This window comes from Amia ocellicauda, chromosome 5, assembly GCF_036373705.1.
Source record: "Amia ocellicauda isolate fAmiCal2 chromosome 5, fAmiCal2.hap1, whole genome shotgun sequence".
In the NCBI taxonomy this organism is placed as follows: Eukaryota; Metazoa; Chordata; class Actinopteri; order Amiiformes; family Amiidae; genus Amia; species Amia ocellicauda.
The window spans coordinates 17679605-17691067 of NC_089854.1; the positions used below are offsets into that span (position 1 = coordinate 17679605).

The window sequence follows — 11463 nt, forward strand, 5'->3', positions numbered from 1 at the left end:
CAAAATTGTGATGAAATCTTACTCACTGGTGTTCTCCCCATCCCACGTCTGATAATCTCATCTCACCCGTCGGAGATTCTCATTACCTCCTTCCCTGGCTACAATGATGGAATTGGCCCAATAAATACTCTTACTCTTGCCCCCCAGAAAAAAGGCATGCTAGGATAAACTCCAACCCTAAGGCCCCAATACACACAAATCACTGAGGATGCACTGTGAAGAAACCTATAGAGGTCTGCACCCATCTCATCTGCCTACTATAGACAGGGCCAACTGAGAGACAGCAAGATCTTACACACTTAGGCACCACATGGAACACCAAAGCAGATTGTGTATTTTTTGTTGGTTTATTATAATAATATCACAGTAAAATGGTTTAAAAAAATAAAACACTTTTGAGTAGAAAACAACTGATAAAAAAAACAATGTATTCACATTGAACCCCTGTTAATCCCTTTACTAATGAGTAAAAAACTCTTTGGTGTAACAGCTGTGTGTTGAGTTAGGAGGAGTGCATAGTGGGAGAGGGGTACATGGATCAAACTTGAGAAACAAAAACATACATAACTTTGGGTTCAGGGTCATTTTCAGAGGACCCAGCTGGAGAAAGAGGCACAAATACATTTACACAAATGAACAGTTCTGTAACAGTCCGTGTCCATGTAGACAGCACAGTTTTCAGGTTACTCTCCACTGCACAGTTGCATTAACTGAAAGTCATGTGTGCTCAGCCCTGTGAGTGTTAGTGGCTGGGAAGAGGGAGGGGAAGGGTGGGGGCTAGACAGGATGGGAAATCCCAAACTCCCCGCCCAAGCGGCCCACTCTGAGCCCACTACTGCCTTCCATAACCCAGACAAACACTCTGAATGACGAAAGGACCGTGGATTGGCCCACTACAGAGAATCTCCCAGAGCACAGACAGGCCCATACACAGTGGAACAGACAACAGGGGCCACTGCTACACCCCCCCCACCCATCTGTTACAAACTTAACCTAACCTGCTCAGGGTTTCAGCTACAACAAAATGGGAGACCTGCCTAGAATAAAGTGAAACAGACCATGTCATTTTTCTGAAGAGTAGCATAGTGTTCTGAATGGTTTTATAAAGCATCAACTCCGGGCGTGTGGGTTGTCATGAAAATGCAGCGATTTGTTTAATAGGCCTCTGCACAAGCACACTGCAGTACAACAAAAACAAAATACACAATTAATTGAGGGTAACAATACAAACCTTTGGCAAACATGCTACGATTCTTAAGTCCTACAAAAGTATATAATATATTTATATTTATATATATATATATATATATATATATATATATGGAAAGATTTATACATAAAGAGTGAATTTCTACTATGTGGATGGGGTTGTGAAGTGATCCCTTAGGGATTAACTTACTTTCCAATTGGAATTAAAGTCAGAGCGGTTTCCAAAGCATGCCAGGACTGCTCTGCCACCGGCAAGGCATCCCTTCAATTTTCCTTTGGCTTCCTGTTCTCCTGCTTTAATTCCAATTAGAAAATACCTAAAATACCTGATGCCTGCTGAAAAACTAAAGGGAACAGAATCAGGCCTGAGAAAATCCTTTTTGGGCAAGTGTGAACAGAACAGCTGTATTGGACTGGCCTGAAAGTTGCAGAGGATGCTTTCAAACATGCAATGGCTGACCTAAAACACACAGGATTAGCCAAGGCATCACTGTATGCGGAGGAAGAATTCCCTCAGGGTGTGCTGGTCTATGCTTTTATAACAAGGCAAATTCACAACCTGGAAATGTGCACACACACAAAATTATATATATATATATATATAAAAAAAGAAATTCAAGATTTTTGCGTGGTGTTGTAAATTCCTATAGAGACACATTGTCCCCTCAGCAAACATGGTTATTTAATCTCTGTACTGGCTTCCTCTGTGCCAGGAGATATAAAGGTGATATAGTGCTAACTCAATTAGATAACAAACAGCAGACATATGAATTGCTCTGGATTGTGCCTGTTGGCCATTAGAAATAACTTGAGATGTACAGGAATGCTAGGAATAGAGGGCTGTTGAGGAGAATGGACAAATAGATTTGGTTCAAACAGATTGCGTTTGCTGTCCAATGGGGAAATTGTATGGGTTTTACTGGTTGTAGATTAGTAAAGAGATTAGTCTTTACTCCTGACATTTCCTTTTGAGTTATGATGTATGTAAACATCCTTTACTGGACAGGTAAGGAAAGTCACCCTATTGTGATCAATTTTTTATGCCACCTGACCAGACTACAGGCCTCCTTTACAAGTACATAGGCTGATGGAAAATTAACAATTCATAAAGAGGTATAAGGGGAACTCAGGGGAATAGGCCTCAGTCTCCAGTATTTCTCAGTGTAGCAAGATTCCGCTTGTCCTGAGCTTATACGTTATAAACCCAAGTCTTTACCAAAGCCGAACTGTAATTTTGGATACAAAAAACTCCTGTGTCTCTCCCCACTAACATTCCAACACCCATCTCCCTGTAACAATTTCCCATAATTCCATTCTGAGGCTAAAGACACTAGTATTTACAAACATATTTCATGTACAAAGGAAACAAAACATAACATAAAAAACAGTATTGCTATTATTGCTTATTTTATATATATATATAATAAAAATACAAAAAAATTCTAAATGGAAATGTTTGCTTGCATAGAAAAAAAGGCTTCTATTAACATGTAGTGTTTCACACTGGAGCGTGGCCCGCTAGCCCCATGAGAGCAGGTGCGGTCAGGTTTTGATGACATCAGACCATATGTAAATCGGATTAACCGGATGTTCCGCTGACCTGACCAGTTTGAAATCCACAGTTTGAGGGTGGAAATAAATGATGCGAGAAGGGGGGACAGGACAGAAAGCAGCAATTCGGAAAATAGCAACCAATTATGTGGAAGCAAGTATCTTGAGTTTACTTGTGCAATTCCATCACAGAAAAAGATAGACAGTTTTATCGGGAGGCGGGGTATAGTGTAGGGGTTTACCAAGACTGAGATATCTGGATAAAGGTTCGTGCTCTGTTGGCCACAGCCTTATGTGCACCTCTTGGGAAGGGATTAAAATCCTGTAACTTACCATGCAATATGGTCATTACCAAGTGTTGAATGTACAAGCCGTTTGAACTGCCCAGTCAATGCCATCCTATGCTTTTGGTTCTCCCTATTTTTTTCATATCATCAAATGCCACATATACAATAAAGTGAAGCCATGATGCAGGTAAGCAAAACACAGCTGTTGGCCTGCCTTCCAGTGCCACTGAAGCTTCCAACTCAGTTCTCAACCTACCGATTACCGATTGTAATACACTCACTGCAAAATAATTAAACTAAATGATGATGTCGGCATATTCAACACATCCCTGCATGTATAACAGCAGGGTGTTTGAAAGTAATTTCCTCGTACCAGGATCCCTGAACACAGATTAAGCTTTGAAATAAAATCAGAAGCTGCAGGAAAGAGGTGCGATTCTCTTTGACTTCAGTTCAAAAGACCTACCCTCATCTCACAAAGTGTAACAGCACAAAACAGAAACAAAAGCTAGGCTCCATCCCTGATCCTTCCAACTACCACATAGACTTCACAGAGCGGGACCAGTCCATTGCACCTAATATCCTAACTAAATCAGCTGGAGTGTGACAGTGATATGCTGCAGGTGTAGTCTATGTAGTGCACCTAGGACAGTTTTTGGATGAAAAAAGAAGATCAGTTAAAAACAATGGTTTGCTGCACTTTGGCAAACATGTCAGTTACTCATTCTCAAAACAGTCAAATGTGACATGGGTTAGATCACTGCACATATATTTGTCAGTTTGTATTTGTGCCACAGCTCTTTTTCCGATGTGATGTGAATCCACACCTGCCACTGTTCCGTCTGCAACCAAACCAGTTATGGCAGGGGTTAGTATTAGTTGTGTCCGAGTGCACAGTCCTGAAAAAATGCACTGGAAAAATTAGTTGAGAAGAAGGCAAGTGACTGTCAGGTTTTTTTTGTATCGTTTCACAGACAGTTTTGCTTTGGTGATGCCCGAGATTCCAGCCTCAGGAATTACTTTTATATGGACATCTGTTAGCTACACGACCACTGGAGTTTGAAGGAAACATGTAAGGAGTCCTGCAGCTGTGTGTGTAGCGTAGTGTAGTGTAGTGTAGCGTTCTTCAAGCTGGTCTCCCTGTGTATTCCAATAGCCACGAGATGGTGATTAGGGGTGACTTTGCACTTCACTTCAAGGACAACTGAACCTTATTTCTTGAAAACCTCATTAACAAAAGAAAACACTAATGTATTCCTAGTATTGTAGCGATTCTTTTCACTAGACTGCACACTACTTGTAATGATGCATAAATAAAAACATTTCTGCTGACTTTTCCTTCCCCCCCAAACAAGTCCTGGATCAAACCAGCTAGGTGGTGGTGTTGAATTCTCTGGAATTCTTCACGAGGATTTTACATTTTAGGCTTTGATTAGCTAGTGGGTGTTAAACAAGCAAATGACAAACGGTAGCTTATTTAACCTCATCTTTCTTCTGGACTCGTGAAAGTTTCCCAGTTGCTTCATGATCATAGCTAAGAAAGGATATTAAACTTTGTAGTGCTGCCATCTTAAGAGTTACAAAAGTTTAAAATTTGCATTATTCCAATGATTAATGCTTGGAAGAATAAAAAAAATAAAAAAAACTACTCTGACCATCTGGACTGTGAATGTAGAAGAGGGAAGCAGAGCAATTCCAAAATCATGGCCTCAATTCCAGCTCTCCAGTCTGACGTTCTGAAGCGTAAATGCCCATTTCATTTTCTGTAGTTTTATAATAAAAACATAAAAAATACCTTCTCCACCACCTTATTAGTGAACAAATATGGTAACATTGTAATGAGGTACTGCCTGCCACTTGACCCTTCTTTCTCAAAAGAAGTCCCACTACTCTTTGTTGGTCAGTTCAATATCATAACTACACCTGCCCTCAATTATTGTAAATCAATAAAAAATAGAAAACAGGGGGGCACTCATTTCATAGCAACTTATATTCCCAAGTTGACTGCTTATAGAAGTGGCGTCTGCTGTGAAGACCTTGAGAAGCTGCTTGAGAAGTTCCTTTTTAATCAGCTAGAGCCCATCCTCTTCCTGGGCCCTGGAGGGACAATCATGTGCAGGACACACTGAGCTGTGGGATTGTCGGCCCATCGGTTCACAGGCCGAGGTCGTCATCAACGGGGACGGACTGCAGCTGCGTTAGGATTTTGGGGTCCCCGTCCATCTCTTCGGAGTCGTCCAGCGGTGAGCCACCCCCATCCTGCTCAGGCGAAGGGGTGTTCAGGAGGAGCGCTTCCCCACTGGCCAAGCCCAACAGTCCCTGGTGGCCATCATCCTCAGACAGCTCTCCTTTCCTGACGTTGAATAGGCCTGGTGTAAGCCCCGAAGAGCCGCCCGCCAGACTAGACACAGAGCTCCACACAGAATGGGACAACTGGGCGCTGGTGACCGCCTGGCTGGAGATGGGGGAGGCCAGGGAGAGATGGGCATCCCCCAGATTGGGACTGAGACCTGTTTGGGTCACGGGGGAGGGGAGGCTGCCCCCGGCATCCAGAGTAGCCAGGGTAGCGGCTGGGGGGGAGTGCAGGGTGGGCCCGGGGACCGCCGAGTGGGGGTTCTGGTAGAGGCCAGCTACATTCACAAAGGTCAAGGAGGAATCATTCTGGAAGGAGGATGAGGAGGAGCAGGCTGAGGTCTGGGAAGTGGTGGCAAAGGTGGAGAGGGGCACCGCTCCCTGCTGGCCGCCTCCCCCCCCACCAGCCATGGAGATGACGGGTGTCAGGACGATGCCCCCATTGCTGGGAGCGCTCTCGCCATCAGGCTTCAGAGGCAGGCTGGCTAACTGCATGCTAGCAGGGAAGGTGGCGGTCAAGATTAGCTTGCCCTGCTGGAAGGTCAACCCTGTCAGGATGGTATTGCCCCCTGCAGGATTGGTCAGGAGGATGTTACCTGGAGGAAGAGCAGACAGAGTGAGACCAGGAGAATCTATTATAGCTGATCCCATGTTGTTTTCTCAGTATAGTAATATTGTAACAAGCTGAGAAGGCCGGTGCCACTTTAAGAATGCCCACGTCATGCATACTTCTCCCACTTCTGCAATTCTCTTTAAATTCACTAGATGGCAATACTGATAAGATCACTTTATATCCGAGGTGTATTGCTTTATTTTCAGTACATTTGCATGCAGCTGTGATTACTCTGGTTCAATTCATAGAAGAGAAATTGAAATGATTGTATTTATGCACATTCATAACAATGTTTTGTTCTATACCAGATCTTCATTAGGATATCGTTAGATATTTATTTCATCAATAAAAATAAATAAAATTGGAGCATATGTAACCGAGCAGGTACGGATTTCTATTTCTAAACTTTAGTTTTACCTAGCACCTTATAAGATGTGGGATGTACGTATGGTTTCCGTCTGGTTTTCAATGCATATAAGAGCCAGGAAGTATTGATTTGAAATGGATCAACTGCTGCGAGTATGACCTTCTTTTCACAAACTAGCTAGACAAAAAAATCAATACAAGTTTTGCAGAAGAAGTAAATACACAGATATATGGAGAAAAACTTTTGTAACAGCCAAGAATGAAATACTATAAAAGCTCATTGTAGCGTTTCATCCCTCTGAACACTGACCTTGCGATGCTGTAGGAAGCTGAAAGATGCCGGAGTTGAGGAACTGCACCCCTGTGGCACCACTGCCCACTGTGCCTATGCTCGGGTTGCTAGGGATCTGGATGGTGCCCAGTTGGTTGACTTTGAAGGGGCCCGGGGTGCAGCTGGCATTGCTGGAACTGGTGAGGATCTGGAATGTCCCCGGAGAGGAGAGAGACATAGCCGGGGAGCCTGGCACTACTTGAGGCAGGGACAGTGGGCACTGTGAGGTTACTGCAGAGGACACAGGCACCAGCTGGGGCAAGGACAGAGGGACGATCTGGGTGGGAGGGGCGGCCACCGAGACCTGGCCCGACTGGGAGATGGGCACCACCTGGGTGGGCGGGGAGATGGGGATGATCTGAGCTCCTGAAACCTGCAGTGTAGGCGCCTGGGTCAGTGTCTGGAGTGTCTGGACAGTCGGGGCAGGGGAGGGGTGCTCAGTCAGCTGGAGAGGCAGGGCTGACTGCTGCTGAGGCTGGGAGTTCCCCAGATGGGTGACCTGGGGCAGGGATGTTGTGACAGTGGCGAGCTGCTGTGGCTGCTGGGGGAGTCTAGCGGAGGTGATCTGGAAGCTCTGAGTGGAGAGGTGCGAGATGGAGGCTTGAGAGAAGTGGGGAGCCATGGAGGAGAGGGGCACGATCTGGGGGCAAGAGGTCACCTGGGTGGAGTGGGCCTGGACGAACTGAGACACGGGGATGCCCTGGATGGAAGGCACCACCTGAGGGAGGGACAGGACTTGAGGGCCTGAGGTGACATGGTTGTCCTGGACCAGCTGGGGCAACACGGAGGTAATTTCCTGCTGCTGTGGCAACAACGGCACCACCTGGCTGGTCTGCATGAGGCCGGGCTGTGCCAGGGAGACAGAGGGTGCCATCTGGGTTTCGACGAGCTTGGCCTCTGACACAGCACTCTGGGTGCAGCCTGTAAAGACCAGGGAAGGCAGAGTGCTGGAGGGGGAGGAAGAGGAGGAGGAGACACCTGGCTGGGAGACCACCGTCTTGACAGCGGTGCTGTTCTGGACAGTTAGGGAGTTGACAAAATCCATGGAGGGCAGTACGGAGTGCAGGGCCACCCCATCGTCCACCGACTTCCCCAGGCCATCGTCGGAGGGCGGCAGGGAGAGTGTGGGGCCACTGGTGTTCAGCACTATGGTGGGCACCCCCGCCACCACCTGCTCCTTCAACCCCGATTCTGTGAGGGGCGCAGCTGGCTGCTTGGACACAACCTGTGTGCCGTTGAGCACCAGGGGGGTGTTGCCTGCGACAGGACTGAGTGTGATGGTCTGGCCATCGCTCAGGGTCAGCCCATTGATAATGACACCACCGCCCGGGCCCTGGAGCAAAGAACCGCCATTCAGCAGCAGCGGCGCTTGGCCACTGGTGGTCAACAAGCTGCCATTGAGGAGGAGGGGCCCACCAGTGCTGCAGGAGCTGCCCGCAGACAGCAGCACTGGCGCCGGGCTCAGCTCCTCCTGAGCAGCAGGCGTCATGACCACATCCTCCATTCCCCGGCTCGCCTCGTCCTCCGTGCTATGATTGCCATCTGATTCGCTGAGGGCAGAAAAGGGAGATAGAAAGGAGGAGGGGAGTAGCTTTAGGGGAGCCTTAGCATTGGGGCAGTACATTATAGCTGATAAAACATTAGACAGCTGATACAAAACAAACAAGGCTACCAAGTCACAATGGGCTAATTGTGGAACTCATAAGGGTCACTTTGTAATGCCCAAATTATTTAAGTTAACAAGCTCATGCATATATCAAAATTAAGTAAAGGAGGGGCTATACACTAACAACAGTGATTGCAGTGTCACTTACAATACTATTAGTGATTCACTCATTTATACAACGGATTAATTTGGATTGGGGCTCAGCATTAATTCAACTGGGTAACTATTATTTTTTCTTGCTCATGTATTACACTGTGAGGGAATATTTTCTGCTTTTTCACCTGTTGCAATCAGTCACAGTAAACCAGTCAGTGCTACAGCCATGTTAAGAGCCTCCTGTGTGTTCATGGCCACATTAAAAAGCACATTGTGATTGTACGTTTGAAGTATATTGTGACTTTGCACATTATTGAGTCTAATAGTATGTAAACTGGGTTATCTAAAAACATATATTATCTGCAGTATACATTTACTACCCCAGCAAACAAGTCTTGATAAGATAACCCTGGGTTGCAAGAGTGCAGGAGCTCTCAACTAGCAGCTGAAAGATCTGTGGTTGATGGCTGTTTGACATGCGAATACTTTGAACTATTCACACTGACCCACAATCTACTGTCCAATAGCTCTCCGATATAAAATTAATTGGTATTATACTGATTTGAGAGAATTATTAGCTGTCCATTTTTTGGCCTGCTTCTACAGGTATCGTTAATCAGACTGAACAGGAGAAGATAACTGCATTGATAATTCAGGTACTGGTTTGCAACTCTGGATTTGGGTAGGTTTTTCTATAACAGAAGGCAATAGATGGTTGGTTGGTTGGTTGGTTATATTTATAATACACACACTTACTGTAAATGAAAAAAAAGACACTTTAACCACGGATAAGGGCTAACATTTTCACTAATACTTGTATTGTTATTATTCTTAACAATAACAATAATTTAGTTTTCGTTTTCCTGTCCTTCATGGTTTCACAAATAAATAATCACTTTTGAAGTTGACGTGCAGTTGAATGTAACCTGAGCTACTTGTAATTTGTGATGGTCGTAGACCAGCAAATTGCACTGTCCAGACTTAAAATCAATCTCCACCCATAACCCCAAGGGTCCCGCACTGGTGTCTCCAAAGTTGGCGCGACCTACGCCCGCCTCCGTCGCCGACGCCGCGCTATCAGTGTCCGGTGACGGGCTGCTGTGACAAGCGCGGTCCGCAGGGAGTCGTGGTGCTCGTTTTCCGCGAAACCTGAGCCGGGTCCGGGCGCACAGCTCACATTTCACAACAAAACGACACGCTAACCCTGGCTGGAGTCACTGCAGTGGCAGCAAACAACAGCGTTACGTCTGAATTACAAACGCAGCGGCCTTTTTTCATATGTGCAGTTGGTTGCGCACTTTTGCAAGGTTTCGTCTAACAATGCTTTGAAGGCTGTCAGAGAAACAAAAACAAAGTGCAAGCGGCTGCACAGCCTCGGGAGTCCGCAGTCCCAGGGCCGAGCCTCTCTGTGTGGCCGTGCGGGGATCAGTGCCTGCTTCAACGTCAGTAGATATACATGCTCCGTGTGACGCTCTCTTCATAACATGTACCAGACTCCACTGCTTATTATGTGGAAACGTGGTAATTCACCTAACGACAACCAAAATAAATCAACACATGTGAGATTGGTTTTCTTCAGCGTTTCGGGTTAACTTGGTTTACTCTGGTTTGCATCTACAGCAAGGCACATGACTCGAGAAAGGCTCCTACCTCTTGCTGTTAGTCCCCGAAGGAGTGCGGTCTCGCTGCCGTCGATTCTTGAACCAGTTGCTCACCTGGGTCAGAGACAGGCCGGTGACTTTGGCCAGGTTGCGCTTCTCGTCCGGAGTGGGGTACCTGTTGCTCTTGTAGCACTCCTTCAGCGCGTTCCTCGACCTCTCCTTGAAGCAGTACACGGTCTCCTCGCCGTCCCAGATCGTTTTTGGCAAGGGGAACTTTTTTCGCAGACGGTACTTATCCACAGCCCCCAAGGACCGTCCCCGGGACCTCTCCGCCTCTTTATAGCGGGCTTGCAAGTACAATTCCTGCAGGAAACTGTGGTTGGCCGGGTGGAAGTCGTGGCTTTCCAGAATGGAGTAGAGCTCCTTGAATTCCTCCTGGTGAAAAGCTACCAGTGCCTTGGCCTTCAGCAGGGTCTCGTTGCCACGTAGCAGCTCAGCCGACGGAGGGATGGTGGAGAGGAATCTGCCCAGTCTCTCCACATTGCCTGCCTGCAGGAGCGCCTCGCACAAACACGCAACCTGATCCGCCGAGAAACTCAACGCGGAGCTCTGGAAAGTTTGCAGGAGCTGCTCGGAGACTTCGTCCAGCGCAACCGCCTCCTCTTTCAGGCTCGCAGAGTCCCCGACGGAGACTTCAGAGGGACTCTCCGTCTGGACTCCAGCCTCCAAAGAGAAGGAAGCCATTTTCAGCCTAAGTTTTTTTTTTTTGGTTAGTTCCTCCCCTCTGTGTGTGTGTGTGTGTGCGTGTGTGCGCGCAGAGCGGACCGAAACGTCACGCCCGTGACTTCCAAACTTCCTAAGATAGGTCTCCCTACACTACTGCATTCCCGACACACGGCTCTCTGCTGGAGCTAAGGTTTGTAACGGGTGTTTAAAAGGCAGTTTAAATTCTTCCCACCTGTCGTCGCGCAGGCCTATGGTTAAGAAATCGTTTATTTTATGCCTTTGAATATTTATTAATTTCCATTCCATTATTCAAGAACTGTTAATGTCCTTTGGAAAGTGGGGGTAATTCAAACTATATCATATGTTTTAAAATCATCCATATACTGCAATACATCTTTTCTATGAAGTCAACTATAAAGTAGTATTATTATTATTATTTTCAGGATAAATCATTTTAGCACCCCCATCTCGTTGTAAGTGGAAAGTTAAGAATGTGCTGTGTTGTTGTTGTTGTTCTGCACAAGTAACAATTTAACACACAACTGTTGAAAACTTCGGACACAGAGGAATCCATAAAGTGCAACCGGACAGCTTGCAATCCTTAGTTTTATTCTGCTGCAGGGTGGATAGATGATGCCTCTGTGGGTGGTAAACTGCTCTCATGC

The 11463-nt window shown here is 46.3% G+C and overlaps 1 protein-coding gene across 1 annotated transcript; it reads right to left on the bottom strand.

Annotated features, from left to right (window-relative positions):
• Positions 1–324: 324 nt before the first annotated feature.
• On the bottom strand, positions 325–10828 carry six5 (SIX homeobox 5). The gene is made up of 3 exons (XM_066704078.1): positions 10122–10828; positions 6689–8259; positions 325–5995 (listed from the first exon to the last, which is right to left on the bottom strand). The coding sequence occupies exons 1-3, from the start codon at positions 10814–10816 to the stop codon at positions 5202–5204; spliced, it is 3060 nt and encodes a 1019-aa protein (XP_066560175.1). The 5' UTR covers positions 10817–10828; the 3' UTR covers positions 325–5201.
• Positions 10829–11463: the final 635 nt, after the last annotated feature.

Excerpts from the sequence above, each read along its gene's own strand:
- six5 (XM_066704078.1), bottom strand. The coding sequence starts at position 10,816 with ATGGCTTCCTTCTCTTTGGAGGCTGGAGTCCAGACGGAGAGTCCCTCT. Across the intron at positions 8,260-10,121 it reads TCGGGGACTAACAGCAAGAG|CGAATCAGATGGCAATCATA; the intron begins GTAGGAGCCTTT and ends TTCTGCCCTCAG. Across the intron at positions 5,996-6,688 it reads GCTTCCTACAGCATCGCAAG|GTAACATCCTCCTGACCAAT; the intron begins GTCAGTGTTCAG and ends CTCTTCCTCCAG.